General features: G+C 37.7%; 1 protein-coding gene across 6 annotated transcripts in view; it reads left to right on the forward strand.

The window, feature by feature from the left end:
• Positions 1-21,838, forward strand: part of GHR (growth hormone receptor) — a 147,890-nt gene that overhangs the window by 116,323 nt on the left and 9,729 nt on the right. For all 6 annotated transcript variants that reach the window (XM_072921681.1, XM_072921680.1, XM_030257950.4 and 3 more), the window contains 3 exons: positions 17,597-17,726; positions 18,793-18,953; positions 19,955-20,133. In XM_072921681.1, the coding sequence (XP_072777782.1) occupies positions 17,597-17,726; positions 18,793-18,953; positions 19,955-20,133 (470 nt within the window). The remainder of the gene's footprint in view (positions 1-17,596; positions 17,727-18,792; positions 18,954-19,954; positions 20,134-21,838) is intronic.

Below are 21,838 nucleotides of genomic sequence, written 5' to 3' on the forward strand. Positions count from 1 at the left end.
TTGTTCCTTTTTTTTTTTTTTTTTTTTTTCAATCAGGTCATCTTTTTCTAGTTTTGCAAATCTCAATACTTAGCTATCTCTTTTCCAGACAGGGAAGTCTTAGCATATTTGTTTTACAAAATCTGTTCTTTAGCTGTTTAGGCTTGTCTGAAAACAATTTAGGATTGGATGTTGATATTCCTTTCCAACTCTGACAAAGCCAGGGAAGGAGATATATCTGGGAGAGCACAGAGAGTCCCATTGTGCAAATCAGCTGCTGTCAAATGTAATAGCACTGTTTGGAAGAAGTTTACGGGCTTTCTGCAGTGACAGTGGGTGATGGTACTTTAACTTACCTTCTACAAGGCAGCATTAGAGGTACTCCTTTGTAATGTTGCTTCTCTAGATGCTTAAGCAACTGATACTTTAATCTGCTCCTCACTTAACCTGGTTTGGAAAGGGCTTGGCACTTTTATGGGAAAAAGGATCCTGATTTGAGCTCAATATATCTGCTAAGTGATTTCTAAAAGAAGAGAACTTGTAAAAACATATTTGATTTATGGTTCAGTGAGACATACGTAGGCATGTTTAGGGGCCAGGTGTAGATTAATCTGTCAGCATTTTGCCACTGTCATAGGAATTTCCAACATGTGCCACCATGTTCCATGCCCTTAGGACTCAAAAGGGATCACTCCTATGTTTGGTTTCCCAGCTCAGATAACAGCACAAACATCTCACCAACAGACTGAGACCTACACTGACCTATAATAGCATTATATAAGCAGTCACTGCAAGAAAAGTCTATCTGTGCCTCACGTGGTAAAACTGTACCTTGTGACAGGGACCAGTGCAAATTTAGGCACCATGTGAAACCTATAGTGGAATTGGAGCAAATTTCCACAAAATTATGTGGTGTTCCTAATTCAAAAGCTGTTTTCAAAATGGAGAACCCAGAATACATAGCATGAGCAAAGCACTAAGGGATCAACAAACCATTTCAGCTGGATATTTCCATAAAAAACAGGCACCTGATACTGAGATTGTCACCTCAAATAAATATGTTAGAGCAAAGATTAAAACATGCAAAGACTAGGTTTTGTAGCGGGATGTGTAAAGAAGACTTAGCTGATAGCCTTGTTAGCTGTGCTGCTGATACATGTTATATTTTATCTGTTTTGTCATGTGGACCCTGAATCTATTCTCACTACTCTTCTCATCTTCCAACGATTTTTCTCTCTTATGCTAAGATAAGGTCACAAAAACTACTAAAGTTTTTGAGTTTTGTTTTGCAGTTATCACTACAGTCTCTAGAGTACCATAGTTTTCCTTTTTCTCTTCATTGAAATGTTTTGATTTCATTCGAATGCTTTCCCCAAGCTTAACTCATCTAGAAATGAACCTGGAAATCTTACGTGGTATACTGTAGTATTTCCCATTTTCTTTGGTTTCTGGTTTTGTTGGAATAATTTATACTTTGAAAATCATAATTTTACTAATAATTTGACTTTTCATTTTATTCTTCCTGTTAGAACTAACAAACATAGTTAAAGATTAAGAAAAATTGAAGGATTGTCAAAAAGTACCTTCAATTTTTCATATTTCAAATAAAGCAAAGCTGGGCTTCAAATAAAGTAAACTTTTATAAAACTTCATGCTGTTGTTGTTTCCTAAACCATCTTGCTTATTTGTCTTCAATAGACATGTTTCTCAGATTTTTTGGAGCCTAAGTTGCTGGAGCTGGTTATACAGTCAACATAGAAATGTTCTCCCAAATTTCAGGTTCATTTAATTTGTATAAATTGTTCTCATTAAGTTCATGTGTGGCATGTGAAAACAGTACAAGCTGATATCTTTTGTCTTTCATGCTCATTCCTGCTGCTGGAGCCACACCACAGGCCAAGACAAGGGACCAAATGTACTTCTGCTTGTGTCTCTTACTCCACCCAGTGTACCCCTGAGTCATTTTTAAGCTGTGCAAAATCACTGGCACTCAGCCTTAAGGCACCTTATGAGGAGCAAGGGTGGTTTCTTGTTTTCGTTATTCCCCAAAATAAATGCTTTCACTGCCAGTGAAAGAAATGGGCTTATCTGTGCCTGGTTGCTTGTTTCCAAACCATGGCTACCTCCCACATGCCTGGCAAAAGCTTTTTTCACAGTCACATGGAAGACTGGCTTGATGAACTGATTTGGCTGGAAAATACTCTTTTCCCCACCATGCCCCCAGCCCACCCCGCCACCACCCCAGTGTAGCAGCCAGCTGCTTCCTTTGCCTAGTCCATTATACCACCTGGTCATACAGGCTCTTGGGCCAGGGGACAGCAAGTGGCCTTGGGGCCTCCTTCTTCCTGTGCCTGCTGGAGGAGCTGGCAAGGAACTACAGGCAGGGAGGAGAGATCAGTATCTCCAGGTGGCAGATCAATATCTTCATATGGCAGATCAAAGCACCTCATCTCCTTTCTTCAGGGCATGAATTAAGCCCTTTGAAATCAGAAGGTAAGATTCCATGTCTTTCCACCCAGAAAGCATGCCAAGAAGCCCAGGGAAAAGGAAAGTGGTAGAGCCCGCACAGAACAAGGAAAGCTTTAGGGCAACAGTGGTGGTATGTATCCATAGCACCCTGGGAAGTGTTCCGTGGTGCCATTTTGACATCACCATGCTACAGATGTTAAAGAAAAGATGCCAGGCTTATTTGTAGAGATCAGGAACAACTGATTGCATCATGGAAAGACTCCCTGGGCTCTCTTGCTTTGATAGTAGCAGGAAACCCACAGAGAGATTATCCAACTTGTACCAATTAAATATCCTTTGTCTCCTGCTTAAGGCAAACACAGTGGCTTAGGAAGTGATTTGATTTAATGTTTTGGTTTCTTATATGTGTCTTGAGATGTTGAAGGAAATCCCTGCTAGCATGGGATACTTCCTGGGCAACAAAGGGACCAAACTGCAGAGTTGTAAAGGGAAGTGATCTTGGCTACACGTGAGAAGTAGGACACAAGATTTGTCAGGATGTTTATTATTGGATTTATGGCTAATACAATATCTACGTATTGCCAGTTCAGTATCTAAATAACAACTTTATAATCTACTGCAATGAATTATAGTATCTAAAGAGGTACCGTGTAAGCAGGTTCAGCTAGAAATATACAGGTTTACAGTCTTCGGCCTTGCAGACTTTACTACTACAAAGCAATAAAGCTCCTATGGACATGCTCTAGGATCTTTTCTCCAAATTTGGTTCAATCTTACTCACTTTTACTCAGATATCCAAAAGGGCTGGATGGACCCTGGAGGCATCCCTGGCAGGGAGGAGACATCCACCCAGAAGCTGCCTACAACCTTGGGAGGTCAGTTTGCCCAGCTGTCCTGGTCTCCAGCAGCATTTCATACACTTTTGCTGGCTGATGTGCTCCAAAGTAAATGCAAACATGTCAGCTCCCTCATCTCTGGAATGCATTAATTGTGCAATCATACCGACAGTTCCTCCTATACCCACCTGGTGTTCCTGTCTTAGGGATCAACCACACTGAACATCAAGGAAAGGGAAGAAAGGGTGGGAGGGACAGGGAGGATGGGCTTGGGGGGAGAAGGGAGGTGTGATGTGTGCATGCAAAGTCCCAGCTATCTTCAGTTGCTGTCACACTGATCAAAGTCAACATAAGTGAGGTTCCTGGGGATCTGACATAATGGCAAAACTGTGTCAGATAGTTGTATCAAAACATTGTTTGTCCTGTAAGTGTGAAGACCAAAGTGTGTAAGCTTTTGAGCAGTGGATTGTAACTTCACTGTTAATTTTATGTTTTCGTTGCCCAAGAGCAGCAATATGTACTCCGAGATCCCTTGTGGAGCTGACCCTGACTGCATGTGGTGCAGCAGAGGGAACATGGTGCTGTTGTAGGGTATATAATCTGTCATGTTTCAGTTGTCCTCTCTTTTCAGAACAGTTGCCATTTTTTTCCTGCTGTAACATCTGCACACTTTTACCAGGACAACGTGTATGGAGATCATGTCTCCACATCTCTTTTTCTTTGAGTCCTGAATCAGTTAAGTCTCTTGGCTGGCTGGTGAGAAAAGGAAGTGAGAGACATACTGTAAAATACAGATAGAAATTTCTCTTATCACCAGTGAAGCCTCTGTCTTCATGTCAGGCCCTCTTGTTTATTCTATTACTCTTCTATCTCAGGGAAGAAGGGTGAGCCCAATATGAAAACTTAGAGGACCATTACTGGATATAACTGCTTGGACATCTTTTTATTTTTTAAAACTAAGCTGTTGCGTATTTCCGCTTCCTATTGTTTTGTGAAAGATTAATTTGTTAAAGAGATCTCTGTCATTGCCTGGACATTGTCTGATATTAACTGTATTTTTTCTTACCTTTTCAAAAGAAACAGCTGAGAGCATCTGAAGAAATAATGATCTTCACATTTCCTAAGTTACCAACATTTTTTCCTATTTTGAAATTAAAACAGTTATTATTATTATTAGTAGTAGTAGCAGTAGCAGTAGTATACTTATATTTATTTTTATTGTCTTAGGCCTGTCTCTGTCTGTGCTCGGCCTACATGCAGAAGCTAATCATATTATACTATATACTATACTAATACTGTATCTTGTGCAGACATAGCTGAAATTATTTGCACTTTATTTCTAGGGTAACCATCAGAATGTGATGGCTGATGTCATTCAGTATAATGTTGTCTTGGTCATTGAAATAAACAAGGTGACAGAAACCCAGAAGTTCACCATAAACTCATAACTTTGGAAATTTTGATGCTGACTTGAGCTTTGAATGTCACCTCTGTAATTTGCATTTTCCTTCTGGGGACTGTCTTTATATGTGGTGCAGTGCAAAGTTGGTGGAAGCAATCAAGATACCTTCCCTAGGCATAATTATTTTTTCCAAAGTCTAACTGCATTCCCTGTTTTAACATTACTTTTAGCACAGCTATAAAGGAAGGTGATGAAAGTCACAGGGGGGGTCCCTGCTCAGAGACTTCCGTCTCAACTTTGAAGGCCATGGGAAAACTTGTAACACTTAACAGGCTATAATCTGCTGGACTGCAAGCTGAAGAAGAATTTGTCTGTAGAGATGCAAATAAGTTTCCAAGCTTGAAGTGCTGAGCTCAGCTTTCCTGAGTTTAATCCAGCTGTGACCACCATTAAACACTAATGAACATCTGCCAAGGAAGGGTTTTTAAATAGAAATAGTGTCGTTCGTTTGGTAGAGTCTTTAAACACTGCAGTGTTTTAGAAAACAAATCCGTGGTTTTTATAGTTTGCAAAGTTCAAGTATAATAGTTTATGTAAACCTGTTCAGCTGTTCAGGATCATTCTGGCCTCAAAATCAATGACAGAGAGCAAACATTATGGGTTTTTATGGACGAGTTTACTTCTTAGACATGCCAGTAAATCCAAGTAGGTCTAAAATGTAAGATGTTGTTGTTGCAAGCAGACTGTATGTTTATTTTTGCCTTTTCCTCTGTTTTGAGTTTTTTTAGATCTAACTGTTTTGAGTTTTTTTAGATCTAACTTTTTTACTGTAACTTCTGCCTTTCTGATGAGTTTCTTGAATGTCAGCTTTCCACAGAAATATTTTGCTCTTTCTTGTATGTTTTCATTAAAAATAATTTGGTAGCTACTCAGAATAGCAAAGATCAAATATTCTGAAAAAAAGAGTGTTTGTTTAAAATTAGGGGGTTTTTGTCAGATATTCAGAGCTTGTGAATGAGCCTAGGTTGGTTCTTAAGGCAGATGCCAATTTGTGCAGTCCCTTCAGACTTTTTGGAAAACCAGAATAAATATACACTTATGGCTGTAATACAAATTGATGTCACTTATTTCAGTTGAATAACAACATCTGTGCATTGGACTTTCGTTCTCAGGGAGGTGTACATCACTGATACCTTAGCTTCTTGCCTGCTAATGTAGAATTATTTAGTCAATCTCCTGCTGTGGTTTCTGGTCTCTCCTGAAATCCTTCAAGCAGCACTCAGCCAGGTGTTTTTTCCACCACATAAGGCAGGAGAGAGTGGTCTCCTCCCTCACAGTCAAATTTGTTTGAGGCTGTCTCTCACTGTCCAGACGTGGAAACAGCTTTGGAACTCCTACCCTTGAGATCAGCTGGGCATGAATTAGCCATTCCCCGCTGGCTTGGTAGTGTCCCCTCACCCTGCTTGCCTGCTCTGTGTAGTGCAGGTTGGCAGTGACCCAGTCTGGAGCTGTGCTGGGGTGCCTGGTGTCCGTCCAGAGTGTGGGGACAGGGCACCTCCCTGCCTGTATGGGTGATCAAACAACATTTTTGTGTTGGATGAACAGCTCCAGCATCTTGTCTGGCAAAGGCAAACAGCTCTTTAAAATAGAAAGAATCACAAAATTTAGGCTTATTTTTAGCTTCTGTTTAAGCTTTCTATAACATGCATTTAAAAAGCATGGTATAGGTGTCATAGGATTTATTCAATGCTTGGGTATTGGGTCCTCTTTCTGCATGCTGTTCTTCTTTTTTTATCTTCTGTCCTTTTTCATCTACATTTTGTGGGCTGCTTTTAGCTCAGCATAGTAGCATCTGCAGTAACTGAAAGTACAGGAATATTTAAATGTTGTATGAGAGGTTCAGCAGTGTAAGTCTCAACATAAGGATTCTACAATTGTCTCCTGACAAATTCTGCTGAAACACGTACAATAATGTATAATCCATGTCAGCTTTCCAAAATTGCACTGGCTCTGCAGGACTATTAAGACTTAGCAATTATTTAAATAAACTGAGACAGTATGATTTGCTCTGTAATCAAAAATTGTACCTAAGTAAAGAGTAACATTTAACATTTCACAAGGTCACTCTTGTTGCTATAACAGAAGCAGCTTATCTGTACAGCAAAAATAATGGAATAATTACAAAGACTTTCTGATCCAAATTTGAATTGCATGCAAGAAAAGTATTCAACTTTGGGATATAATTTAGTCATCAGTTAGTCATGAACATTCTTTTTTCCCTCTTCAGATGCTGCTTTACCATTGAAATCTGATCAAACATACAGTTCATCTTTTATCTCAACAGATTTTGTTTTATTAGGTATATTACTGAAAATGAACCAAATCTGGTTAGTTTTTCTTTCATTTTCCTTCACATATCAACATTTCACATTATTTGCTTTAAAATAAGTTTTTGCATTTACTTTTTGGTCTGATGTTTTCTGATTATAGCCCTATCATTTAGTCTCTTTCCTTAAGATATATCAGTATACCCTTCAACATTTCTCAAGTTGAAAAATTTGGTAAAATACTATCCATAACATATCAAATTTAGAAGACCTGTAATACAGCATATTGCATTAGTTAATAAAATCACAAATAGAAAAATCTCATTAACAATTTCTTTATATTACTGTTGAGAGTGTCTCAGATTTCTGTTAACAATAAAAAAAATGTACAGTTGATAGGTGTCCATAGGCATTGGAATCTAACAGTTTGTTAGAAAGATCCACTCTTAGTATGATGCTGAAAAGCTGGATCCCAAAAATGCAGGAAAATTCAAAGACCCATCAGAAATAGTCTACTATGAGCAAATATATGCTTATTGATGATTACTAAAATTCTACACCTCAAAAATTTCAAAAATATTGGTGTCAATGCCTTCCTGTTGAAAAGGAAATCATTATGTTCTTCTTTGTGGTTCACTGTATTTGGGCCTGCCAGGACTAGTGCAAAAGACCTGTGACTGAGCATTAACATGGTAACTTCTATAAAACTTCCTTAAACATGTTCTGAGGCTATGTCTTAGAAAAAATTCAAATATTCTGAGCAAAACTCGTAAACCACATGGGATGTGAAACAAGGCTGCCAACATTAATTGTAGCAGGAAATTAAAGAGTGTCTTTCTACCCAAAACTAAACTGGATTTTGTTTTTTTCTCTGTCTTACACTTGTGTAATTCCATTTTACCTGCTGATGTTGATTCATATAGTAGTACAACCAGCACTAACTAGAGAGGAGTTTTTCACTGGCAGAGAACAATTTCCTGAAATAAAATTTCGTATCATCACTCAGGGAGGGTCTCACATGACTCATTCTCGCAGTTTTTTGTATTCATTGTTTTAAAGGCAAGTCAAACCCTCTTGAACTCATCATGTTTTGCTCTTCACCTGTAGAGGGTGTGAATTAATCACTTAATCTCATGTTTCTCAGTGTGCCAAAATATAGTTTTGGTCATTTTATACAATTACAGCTTGCAGTTTTTGATGAGGAGATGGTGTGATTATAACATTATTTTTTATACCAGTCTGAGTAGCAAACTCTAACTGTGCAGGGGTAGATGGAATCATCACAGTTCTGAGGCTGTAGTCAGGAAAATATGGCTAAGTGCACACAAGTGATCTGTGACTTGTTTTAAGATCAATTTTCTCTTACTAAGGCGCTGGAGCAAAATCACAACTTCTGGCTTTAGTGGTGTGTTTGTTGACATTTACAAAGTAGCAGAGGATACTGAAAGACGACTCAAGAGACCAGTCAGTAGAAAAACAAGGATTAGTCTGGAGGCTTACTGGCTACCCAGTGCCATAGAGATGATCAGAAGATCTTTTAGGTTCACAGTCAGATGACAGAAATAAAAACTGAAGGAAAATATGTGTTATTACCTTAAGCCAAATTCACTTCTGAGTCATGAGTGTGCCCCGTTTGTATGTTCTCTGGTCTTTTGTTCATCCTAGTGCTGAATTGCCAATACTTCTGGGGGTGGGGGTGTGTTTTTCCACTGTTGACTTAATTCCATCAGTCTAACATCATTGACATGAGCTCTTCTCTTTACATCATCCTGAATTTCAGATAAAGTCAAGATGCATTCAACTCAGCAACTTTTCCATTTTGGGAAGAACTTCAGATACTCCCAGTTTTTAATTTACAGCTGTGTCACATACATTTCCTTTCATGCACAGGAATCCAGCTGGGATCCAAAGCACATATGTCAAGTCATGGCTGTGAGAACTGCTTGGTACTCCAATTTCTTGGTTGGGTTTTTTTCAAATAAAACTTGTTTGTAAATTAGTAGAACTTTTAAATTATCTATCACAATATTGGCTTAATTTCTGACCATTAGGAGTGCTTTATAAATACTATTAAAAGGGCAATCCTAGTAGGACTACTAGAACTTTGCTTAAGAGGAGACAGAACTGTTGTCACAGTGATTTTCCTTTTGAAACCTACTAAAAAGAGCATTCTTACAAAAGCAAAAGCACTGCAAAACTGCAAAGACTCATGTTCTTATTAGGTTTGAGGGTAAAAGGAGGATAAAACAATTCTTCAATTCTTTTATTCTTCTTGGATTTAATTTTTAAATTTCACTTTGAAGTTGGAAACTCACAGTTCATGATTCACTGCAATAATAAAGCTCTGAGTTACAGAATGAATAAACATCCTGGTCACAGTAATAAAACAGACGCTGTAGAAAGCACAGGAGAAATATGGCATGACAGGATATTCTAAAATACTCAATTCACTTCTCTTTGGGATCCAAAATAAAGTGTTAGGGTCTCAAGGTGCAAAAAGAGTGAAAATACCCTGTAGTCTCTGTATACCTCACAGTGTGTCTAAAGATGAAATTGGGTGGTTGTCATGATGAAGAATTGTGAAGAATCACTAGACTTGCAGTCTTCAAAAAGTTTTCAATTATTACTGCCACAGGAATCCTTGGACTACTTTGAGGACTCAACTTGAGTGTCTGTGGCCCTGCTTGCCTAGGATGGTTTTTGTAATAGCACTTCTCAGGGAATGGCTCAATACAATCCTGTGGGGTTTCACTCCAGGTGAAGGTAACAAATGACCCTCCTAGTAACAGCCTCCATATCTTTTTAATCTCCATAAACATCCTGGACGTTTATGGTTTTTATGGACGTTCCATAGTTGTTTAATTGCTATATGGTGACGGTAACAGGGAACTTCCCTCTGGACTAAGGAATAAATTGTTGCTGCCTTTTCGGAATGCCCTTCAAAGATATTCAGATAGTTGTTCTGTGGATAGAACTGGCATTTTTGCTTCACTTGAATAAAAACCAAATTTTACTACTTCAAATGGAGATGGTTTAAAATTTCTGTAGAGTACAAGGTAGGATTTTTCTGTCATGTATGAGAGATACTCTATTGTTTTGAAGAATGGTTAAAATCTGCAGAACTCAGAAATAACTTGAAAGTTATACAATGGAAAGTACAAGAATTTAGATATTAACTCTGATCTCAAAAGCAGTGATGATCTCTGATCAAAATTAGTGATCAAAAATCAAAATCTCTGATCAAAAGCAGTGTGAATTAAAAGGACTGAATGTCAAGAACAAGGCCAGATTGGTGGCCAATATTTCTGTGGGTTGCTTCATTCAAATGTAACAAGGGTGTGGATGGGAAATAAACAAGAAGAAATACCAGGACACACTTCTGCATAGCCAACACTGTTTTGATGATGTTTGGGACATAGTGTCATTCCCATCTTACCCATGGAGTCTGGGATATAGTATCACTGTTAGTGCACAGCTGCATCTTGGCTGTGAAGGAAGCCTGTCAAACTCACAGCCCTGCTTTCATGGAGCACTGATTATATTAGGTCTGATGTTTGACACTTGCTAGATCTGTGAGGAAGATAACAATCTTTCTGTTGCGCTGTCATTGTTCTGAAGTTGTCCTTAAACAGGTTTGCTGCATCAGTGCTTGCTTGTCTCTTTTCACACTGCCCTTGCAACCACCTGCTTTCTTCTCCAGTCTGTTACGTTAGAAGCTCTCTTGGGTGATCCCAGGTACAAGCTGTTTCTGCTCTACATTATCAGGGTATGCATGTGCCAGACCCAGAAGTTCTTGTCATCACTGTTTGAACAGAGTAACAGTGATTGCAGGCTTACATCAGCTCACACGTTTAATTTGTAATTTGTCAATGTTATACTTGTTCTGCCTTACCTCAAGTCTTTTGCTACCCTTTCTTGCCTTCCTGTGATAACCATTTATGCCCTCTTGTGCTTTTCTTTCCAAACATGTAATTTTCTCATTCTTCTTTTCATCTGTGTCTTTGTCCTTTTTCTATCTGTTTTGGATCCATTTTTCAGCTAACCCACTAGAGGTTAGCTGTGCTGTAGCTTTTCCTTTGTTAAAACACTCTCTGTGTTGTTCTCAGGCTGGAACTTGTGCTGTTTGCTTTCATAACACCACTGCACAGATATTTGCTGCTAGCAGGTTTTGCAAGGTGTGCCCCACAGTACCCTGCCCGCCATGGGCTCCATGCCCCAGCCACCTCCACCAGGCTCTGGGGCTCAAGGCTTGGTCCCCCCTTAACCCTGGTCAGACCAAGACCTGGCTACCCTTACCCAATGCCAGTAGCCACTGCAGCGCAGTCAAAGTGCCCCATCTGCACAGCTTCTTGTTTATAGGGAAGGGAGCTAATGTTAAAACAAGGGAAGTTGGAACATTTAGGCAGGAGCATTAAGATGTGCCCTGGAGTGACTTTTTATTAAGTTTTGTCAAGTTGCAGTTCTTAAACCTGGGTTCACACCTGACACTCTTTACTCCTGAGTACTCTCCTCTTAGACTTTGGGAAGGTGTTGGAGCCTGGATTAGGAATGCCAAGCTGAACTTTAGCTTCTCATTCTGGAAAGCTTGTCTTTCTGGTGCTGGTTCTGAGCACCAATCTCTGATAATTTTGGAGGGGCCTCATCTCAGCAAGGATAACCCTTCGTCGCTGCATGGTGAGGACCAATGCATTTGGTTTTAGACATCTGTAAACTTTGAACTGGGCTTCAGACTAGAAATTGCTAGTACATATGCAAGAGAAAGAAGGATATTGAAAATTTTTATCAGTACTGAAAAATTTATTTGCACTGAGGAGGGCATGGAAGACCTTTTGTGGTATTTACTAATTACGCATTCTGTTTGACCACAGGACCTCATTTGTGCTTCCATATTTCCTCACATACCCTACCACATAATGCTAGTCAATACTGAACATCTCCAGCAATGGCTGGAGATAACAGAGGTAGCAGATAAAAGCATTACACATTATTATTTTTTTTTACATAATTTCTTGAAAAGGTCATTTCAATTTAAGTTACAACTATGTAAGCAATTAAGAGACAGTTGGAAATGGGTCTGTTACATTAACTGCCTTTCGTTTACAATTGCCATAACGTTTGGCTTTGCTTCTCTTTATTTGTTGTGTATGAAGGCAGGCCAGTAGACAGGGATTAGCTACAACAGAAATCACTTGATTCCACCACTGCACATGGGAGGGCATGATTTGGAAAGCACATACCAAGTACCATGGGACATTGCACGTGTGCACATCCACTCTCCTCCCTGTAATATCTCATGGGCAATGGTACTGAGTAATACTGCGTGATTGTTTTTTCCCTCAATCCTCAGCTTTATTTACTTAGTTTGTGTGTAGTACCCTTACATATGTGAGCCACATTGATTTCTGTTCTGTGGATGCTAATAGCATAGAAAGTATGGGAAACCAGCACAGCTATTAGACTTCTATGCGATGGAATAAGCTCAGTTTCTCCTGGCTTTTATGCTTTTAACTACATCAGACTCACTTGGCTAAAGATGGAAGATGTTTTTTTGTTCTGAAAGAACAGCCAGAATAATTATCTGTTTTGCAGGGATGCCTACATAATGTATTTTGAGGTAGCAGTCACCAAATTAATCTTCAATGCAGAGGTAAACATCCTACTGTCATTCTTCTGAGAAAAGCACCTGAATTTATCACGATCTATTAAAATACTTAGACTTACTCCGTGGGCATAATATTCTCTTAAACAGTATTTCCATTCTGTTTTCACTGTGATTCAGCATATCAGAGTTACTAAGCTTTGCTTTGTTTCTGACAAGTATTTTGTACAAAAGGATACGATTTATTATTGATATTAAATAAATTTTATTATTTGCCACAAAAAATTGTTCCAGAACTCGTTGGTCCTTTATGGATCCCTTTTACTTAGGGCAAAAACTGGGTCAGATTAGCCAGCAGCCTGATGAAGAAGTGATCTGGTTGTTGTTTCCTTGTACTGCATCTCCTGCTGTCTGTATAGGATGTCTGACAACTTATTAGTTCTAGTGTACCTATTCAACATATCATCCACTGACACCAAATGTGCTTCATTTTTCTGCCTAATTTAAACAAATTAGAATTTCCTGGTAGCATAGAAATCAACTGGCTCTTATTAAACGATCGAGCCTTTGATGAGCCTGGTGGATTCAGGAGCAGGACCTAATTGACAGAGCATTTACTGCCAATGTACAAATTTGAGCTACAGGAAATAGCACTCCAGCTCTTCATAGCTGTTTTCGGTGTTAAATGTAATGAATTCCCTTCTTTGTATTGACATTTCCACCTTTCTCTATTGCACTCTAGCAGTGACACATTGTATGTACTTTGAGAGTGGATTATATGTAGAGATGTGCTGTTGCATAAGATTTCATTTATCAGTGATTTGCATATTGGGAAATGTTATTCTTCTGTGAGTTTAACTTTGCTGGAGGTTTGACTGGTACAGGAAGTTCTGGTAATGGATAATTCTACTTGAAGCTTCTAAAATTCACAACTAGAAACACCTCCTTTTGTTCAGCGAAAGTGCAGCCCCTTTTATAATTTTCTGTTTAGTTAGCTTGATTTTTATCAATCAGTCATACGCTTATTATCATTTCACCTACCAAAGTCCTACAGTAAGGACAATAAGTGGGATAGTTCTGTACAATTTGTGTACTCCTCCACTGGTGTCGCCCTGATTCTGACACTTTTTTCCATGTTTTTTCCTGTTGAAATGGCATATTTGGTCAAGCCATTATCTTGAGTAAAGCGAGTGGTTTTATTAATGGAAGTTTGACTGAAACTTACTAGATTAGATAGGAAATGAGCAAGTTTGCATCCATACTTTGTTTTGCTCTTCTAGTCTATTTAAAATCTCAGTTTGACAGCTTTTACTTTCAGTACCCTGCTGTCTTTATGCTTCAATGCATTCAGCTGAGCTATTGCTTACAGTTATCACATTCTGGGACAGTTTGCTCAGATGGAGCTCACAGAGGAGTGCACAATGCTGATAATTTACTTGTGTGGGCAACAAGGAATTCATGAACGTAGGCTACCCCAGGAATGCCAAGCCTAACACAAGTCAATATGCTAAAGTTTTCTTCAGTCAGTCACAAAATCTGTGGCTGGAAACTTGACACAGAAACTGGAAATGTTTTTCATGAGATAATATTTATTTCAAATAGTCATAAAATTAAAATATATGTATTCATATAAACTGGTTAATTCAGGAATACTGAATCCCAAACAAAAATACTCCCTGTTCAAAAATTCTTGTGACTGTTGAAGGAACATCTATGAGAGAAAGAATTAATGGTCCTGTCGTGATGGAGTGGAAAAGAGAGACTTGGGGATACATTCCTCTGAAGTTAGGATGTAAGAGACTAAATCTTAATCTGTATTCCGCATTGCTAATTCTCTCCATTGTCAATTATGCCATTCTGGTTGTGTTACAATCTGTTTTCCTAAAAGAGTTTGTACATCTGAAAGTATGCATAAAGCTGGTAAATTCCAGAGAATTTATTATAAAGACATGGTAGAGCCTATGTCTAAGATTCTGCTGGACCTCTCAAAATCTTAAGTTTGATTTGATTCAGTTCATTTCATTTTGTTAAAAAGTGACAGTGTGACTTTATTTACCCCTACAGATGAGAACATGGTCTTTACATATTATATGTTCTATCTATAAATACAGCTATAAATACATGAACAGAAATACTCTAATTTAGGAGAGTTTTCCAATATATCATTTTCTCAAACTCTTAATGTGTTGCAGTAAAAACAACTATATTTGCATGTAGCTGAGGATATAAACAGGAAAAGCCATAGCTTGTACTTCCTTGCACACTATCTGTTTATAGAAGAAGGGAGAGACAAGTGTCTTCTTGATTATAGGTGTTATGCAATTGCAGCAATTTTATTCATGTCTTTGAAGTAAAAGCAGAAAATCTAATTATTTTTTCTTCTTCTGTTTTTAAACAGTTTTTTTCCTTTGTTTTGCATTTATATAATAATTTGATTTTCAATTAAATAAGAAAATTAAAATTTGAAAGCTGGAACACTCACACTTTTAAAAGTTTTAAATACAGTACTGTTATTGAATCTTTTATCCTGTTTTATTTTGGATTTATGTTACGATGATTTGCAGTTTTGTGATCATGTGCTGTTTCTAACAAAGCCATCTACGACATGGAAATTGTTTGACAAATTATGTAAAATGTGCAAAAGCTGAAATCATCATCAATCCCAGAAGCATTCTGAAGTTTTGCCAGAGCTGTCAAACACTAAAAAAATCTGACACAATAGTAAAAATGTTCTGTTTCAATATTCTCTGGGTAAAGAACAGTGCAATATTTTTCCATTTCTAGCAACAAAAATGTTCATTTCATTTCAAAATTTTCTTCAGTTTTAAACTTACTTTAAGTTGAGTGAAATAGAACATGCTGGCTAAGAAAAAAGCCAGATTTTTTAATCTTTCCAGTCAAACTTCAGTTATTTTAGGGTGGCAAGATGAATTCTCAGTGCTTTGGAGAGGCAGGAGAAGGAAGGGGAGGGCAGAGAGCTTTAATCTAACCAGCTTGTGAAATGTATTTAGAGACATATTCTCAGGCCTTGTTCATTGTCCAAAGTGTAAAATCTGACAATTTTATGGGATGAGCAAAACAGAAATTCGTAATACTCATGCATTAGTTAGTGCCTGATGTGGATGTTTGGCAGTGTGTAATATAAAGTACACAATTTAAACCACTGAGCCTGATAAATACAGATTGCTCAGGCATGGAGTGGCTGTGTCTATCTGAACGATAAAAAAAGGAGTCAGTGTTCATGAGGGCCACAATATCCCCTTGTGTAGCAGGAAGTGCCTAGTGCTTATGCATAACTGTATCTTAATACTTTTTCTGACTTTGAAGGTAAATATGTTGTCTCAAGTATTACCACAGAGTCACAGAATGGTTTGTGTTGGAAGGGACCTGTAAATAGTCCAACCTCCCTGAAATCCCCCAGGACATCTTCAACTAGACCAGGATGCTCAGAACCCTGTCCAACCTAGTCCTGGATGTTTCCTGGGTGGGGCACCCACCACCTGTCTGGGCAATCTGTTCCAGGGTTTCACCACCCTGACACTAACACATTTCTTCCTTATATCCTGTCTGTAATTCTGATATTCACAGCTGTGATACTGCCAAAACATTTGCAATGAACTTTGCATGCAGGGTCTAGTAGCATCATGTTTTCCCTTTTCAGGGATCATTTTACCACGCATAAATATCTGACTAACATCTACATCTTAAATGCCTTTTGGAGAAATTTTCTTAAATAAATGATTGTATTACCCAGATAGTCTGTGAAGAGAGGTAGACAATTCCATGTGCATTTGATCTTCCTCTGAAAGCATTTCAGGCCAAATAGGGAACACTGGCAATTAGAACCTTCAAAATTGGGAAAAAGTTAAGGCTTGACTTTGGAAGCAGTGAGTCATACCTACAACTTCTGTGTTTATACTTGTCACAAGGGTTGATGTGGCTGACTTATTATAGTGGTCATTTTATGATCTTCCATAGTTTTGGTTTTGATAAAGAATAGAAATTGTGGATATAGAAGTGGCATGTGGCATAACGTGCCCATGCTTAGAAGTCCCCTTATCTCCCTCAAAACAAGATTATTTCTACATAGCATTGTGCACATAAACCTGAGCTCAGCTCAAGCTGAGCTTCTGTCATGAGCAGGCATTGTGAAATGCCTCAGGTGGGTATGTGCTAACTTGTAGTGAGTCTGATGGAAGCTCTGCAGTACCACACCTTCAAAGCAAGTGAAGTGCTAATTCAGTGCATCTGTATTGAACTAACCAAACTGGGAACAGCCAGCTGGTCCAAAGGCAATCAGCCCACTGTGCTCAACCTTGGTGCGACCTCCCTATGTGCAGTGTTGGGCCCTGCAGTTTAAGAAGATTTTAATGTCCTTGATTGCCTCTTGTGGATAGGAAACAAAGCTGATAAGAGAGCTAGTGACAGTACATGTGGGAATGGTTCAAAACTGTACTGGAGGGCTTTGGTCTGGACATTAGGACAAGTTTCTTTAGGTGGTCAACTCTGGAACAGGCATCCTAGAGTGGTGGTCGATGCCCCAAGTCTGCCAGTATTTAAGAGGCATTTGAGGCATTTGGACAGTGCCCTTAATAACAGGCTTTACTCATTGGTTAGCACTAAAGTGGTCAGGCAGTTGGACTGAATGATTGTTTTAGGTCACTTCCATCTGGAACAGACTTTTCTGTTCTATTCAGTTACAGCTGTAGGGCTGGCAAATCCCTATGCTAAGTGTCAGGCTGTGATTCTGTCACTTCTACACAGTACAAAAGAGAGCTTGATGCATCTTTCAGATTTATGGCTTCTATAGTCATCTACATGTATGCACATAAGAATTTAAATCTTGCCTCATTGTATATAAGGGATTGGAAGAAAATGTATTTATTCATTAAAGGTGCCGAGTTTAATTTTAACAGCAGGGTAGTCTGGGGTTTGGATTTTTTTAATGTGTATCCTTCTGTCCCCTGCTTTTTTTTTCTGGCAGACCTCTTGCAGTGGCCACAAATCAGCAAATGCAGATCACCTGAAATGGAGACATTTTCATGTTTTTGGACTGCTGGAAATTTATATAACCTCACTGTTCCGAGAATACTACAGCTATTGTACAAAAAGAGGTAATAAAACCCAAAACAGGAAAAGAGAGAAGTAATTTATTTTGCCATGCTTGTTAGGTTGCTATTGTTCATTTTTTGCTGTGATATGAGCCATACTGTTTTTAAGGGTATAAACCCATGTTTTAAGTACATTTTTTCCAATGTTAGAATTTACTGGTAATTATTACGCAATTTGCAGCCACAAACATTATTTGACAGATAATTAAGAACACAGTCTTACTAAATTTAGGTCCAGGTTGCAAAATCCAAAACTGAACGCTATATGGCTTGGGCAAGGATTTTTTAATAGGCAACTTCAGTTTGTTCTTTATCCATCTAACTTGCAACATTGAGATTCGTTATATGTATGAACAGATGTGGATGTTGGATACAGGCCCTTTCGAATTTTTATTAAAGTTTTATGAAGTCCCCATTGATCAATTGCTGTGATAAAGTCGAAATGTACAGGTCCAGGTGAAAAGGCTGCTTGAATGCTGGGATAATGTTCCATTGAGTCCTGTTCAATTATGATTCAGCTCCACTTTAAGCTTTTTTAAATTTCAAGTTGCTACAATGATTAGCCTGAAAAAGGACATAGACATTATCAGTAATGGCTATTAAGGAAGTAGGCCTTTTGTTCACAGGAATAGGAGGATGTGCATTTCTGTTCCCTCTAATGGACAGGGTTTTGATCTTTTTGATCTACAGATGCTTTTTGATGATGGTAATTATACATTTGTATAGCAGACTTGAGCCTAATAGCAAGGCTGGCTTTCTTAGTTACTCAAGACGTCTCAGAAATCATAGAAACATAGAATAACAGAATCATAAAATGTTTTGGGTTAGTAGGTACCTTAAAGTTCAACTATTTTCCAGGCCACTAAGAGTACATGAGTACCTAAACTCAGTTATGTAGGTTTCTTCAATAGTGGTTTCATTGTAAATCACCATCAATATTGACATGTTTTCATCCCTTTTGTAAGTTTTACAACTTACAGTACTGTGTATTGTAACATCTATAATTTGTACTTTGTAAAGGTCTGTAAATCTCTCTCTTATGGATATTGCATTTTTGTTGTCATTCTAGTAATGAGGAAGACTGGAAAGAATGCCCTGATTATGTCACTTCAGGACAAAATAGCTGTTACTTCAACGCATCCTACACCTCTGTATGGACACCATATTGTGTTCAGCTTGCCAGTAAAAATGAAGTATATGATAAAAAATGTTTCAGTGTTGATGAAATAGGTATGCTTCCATTATGTATCATATATCTGTAAGCTTCTGTATTATTTAGGCTGTATTTAAATATTACCTCTCAGAAAAGTTAGTACCTAAAATATATGATACATGGGAAGGGATTTGATTTTGTAACAGTATAATGTGATCCACACCAGAAAATATTGCCTAGATTGGAAGAAAGCTTAAAGGATAAAAGCAAATATGTGGTTTCTTTTTCTAAATACCAGTGGTCTCTCAAATGTGTGCATGCTCAAATGAGCTTGTCTTTGCTTTCACTTTGAGTCCTTTCTAATGGAGGCTACATCTCCTTGTAGAGCAAAGCTTGCATTAAAACCTTGATTCTGCAAAGCTCTGAAAGCCAAACATTATTTTGTTCCCGAGTCAACTGTAATCTAAAGGATCTGGATGTCTGGTATTTCTAAGCTAGGATTTATATTTATGGCAATATGAATTTTGACTGCCTGGGATTTTACAGATGTTATTGCTTGTTCAGAGTGGTAGTGTACCACCATTAACTGCATATCCAGACAATTTATTCTACAGGTGATTAGAATACCCAGTGCTCTCTTTTATTCAGCTGAGCAAATTTAGATTAGTTTTTCAAATATGAAAAATTTTCAGTGTACTTCTATATTAGCTACTAAATAATTGTCTTTCTGTGTTACTGTTTTTATTTCTAGTCAGAACTCTAGATTTAACTTTTGATGCATAATTGCTTATATCTAGTGTTTTAGACTATCTATTCAGAAATATACTTCAATAGGCAATACATTCTTTATCTTCTTTATTAGTTGCCTGGGTAAGATTTGTGCAGAATATATCTACTGCCAATTGACAGGGTGTCTTCTTGTTAGCAAACTTGCACTAGCTTTGACATTTCAATATATTTGACTTTAATCAGAAAATACATAGTTAATAAGTCCTGAAATAATTTATCAGTGTGTAGTAAGAATGTTCATTTCACATTGAAAACTGGCTGTTTTATTCCAAATACTCTGTTTAAACAGTACTACCTGATCCCCCTGTCCACCTTAACTGGACTCTGCTAAATACTAGTCAGACTGGGATCCATGGCGATATCCAGGTAAGATGGGATCCACCACCAACAGCAGATGTTCGGAAGGGATGGATTACTCTGGAGTATGAATTGCAGTACAAAGAAGTTAATGAGACGAAATGGAAGGAGGTATGAAACAAATACTTATTATACATTAGTCATACTGCAGTGCAGGCTTGTTCTATCCCTAACATTCTCGTGCCACTATGAAAAACTTGTTTGTAATTGCTAATTCTTAATTCTTAAACAATATGCCTACATTTTTTCTGACATTTTCTAGCAAACACTGTAACTGTACGTGTCAAGATAGTTGACAGGCAGGATAATGAAAAACCCAGAAACACCTGTGTTAGATTAGTAAGTATAGGAAGAGTCAAGTTTTTTTAAGGAAGAGTCAATTTTTTTCAAGGATAAAATATTTTTATATTATTTTCTTAAGCTTCAACTATTTAAAAAGTGCATGGTGTTTCAGTAGTCTGAGCAGGCGTATTTTGCTTGGAAAATATCACCATGTGAATCCAGATTCCTCAGAGTAGCTGTTTTAATACTTAAAATTTGCATGGAGGGAGGGAGGGAGGGAGGGAGGGAGGGAGGGAGGAGGGAGGGAGTATAGGCTGAATGCATAGGCTAAATGTCAGTGTGTCATGGCATATTTGCACATGGAAAGCTCTTCAATGCAGTAAGAACATCATGTCAGAGCAGAATCCTTCCTTTACTTTCTTATTAATATGAACTGGGTTAACTGGCAGAAGAAAAAAAACCCCAGATAATAGTGTTACAAATTTGTCCTTAACTACAAAAGGAAAATTTAAACAATTTGAATATAGTCAAATTTACCAATTGAAATGTAGTCAAACTGTTTTGCTTGCCTTCACCTGTGAAAGGCTTTGGCTCTCTCCTCACTTCTGGTCTTTCTCAGTGTTAGCATTTTCTCTTTAACTTCTCTTTCCTTATTACTATGTCTACAGCCAAACAGGCCTATAATGTCTGTGTAATGTTTTTTCCTAATATTTCTCTGCCTTTCTATCTATACTGGCTTACTATATTAGCCTCTTAATATATATATACTTAATGTTAGCCTCTATTTTAAAACCTATGAAATGCATTAAGTTTAGGCAGTAAATCAATAATCTTTAAGAAGCTGAAAATCTGCACATGTTCAAAAGCAAAAATGCACATATGTCTCAAAAAATGCACATTTTGATGGTTTTTTTAATAATAGTTTCAATATTAGTCATATAAATTCCCTAATAAAGCTTTGGTTTTGCTCCAGTACTGTCAATAATCCCAGAAAGCTTTGTGACTAGTTCTTTTTTCGAGTAGTTCTAGGACAGCAAAGATTTCAAGATCAGTGTTCTTTCAGAACACAGATAAGGAATTCCTGATTCTGATACTTGCCTAAGAGACAAAGTATTGTAGATTATGTTGGACTTAACCTCTGTGTAGTGTATGGTTTTGTAAGCCTTTCATTTTAGGAGCATAAACATGGCATAATTCACTCAGACACTATGAGAGCACAAAAATCCTGGTCTAGCTTAGGACAAGAGCAAATTTCTGAATAACAGCATTAGAGCAATTCTACAATTTCACTCTTTGGATTCCTTGCTACAAATGCCTTTTCCAATGATTGTTGAAGCACATTAAGACAGAAATGTCTGTTTATACATGGTCAAGTCATATGTATCTAGTTATTACTATTTTTTTACACAAAGGATAATCCTTGCTTAAATATACCATAATGCTTTATAAATATAAATAATAAAAATAATTTTACAGTACTTATTACTGTATTAAGTCCCCCCTTACTGAGACTTGTTTGTAATTTTTCTATATT

This window comes from Taeniopygia guttata, chromosome Z (genome assembly GCF_048771995.1).
Source record: "Taeniopygia guttata chromosome Z, bTaeGut7.mat, whole genome shotgun sequence".
NCBI classification, from domain to species: Eukaryota; Metazoa; Chordata; class Aves; order Passeriformes; family Estrildidae; genus Taeniopygia; species Taeniopygia guttata.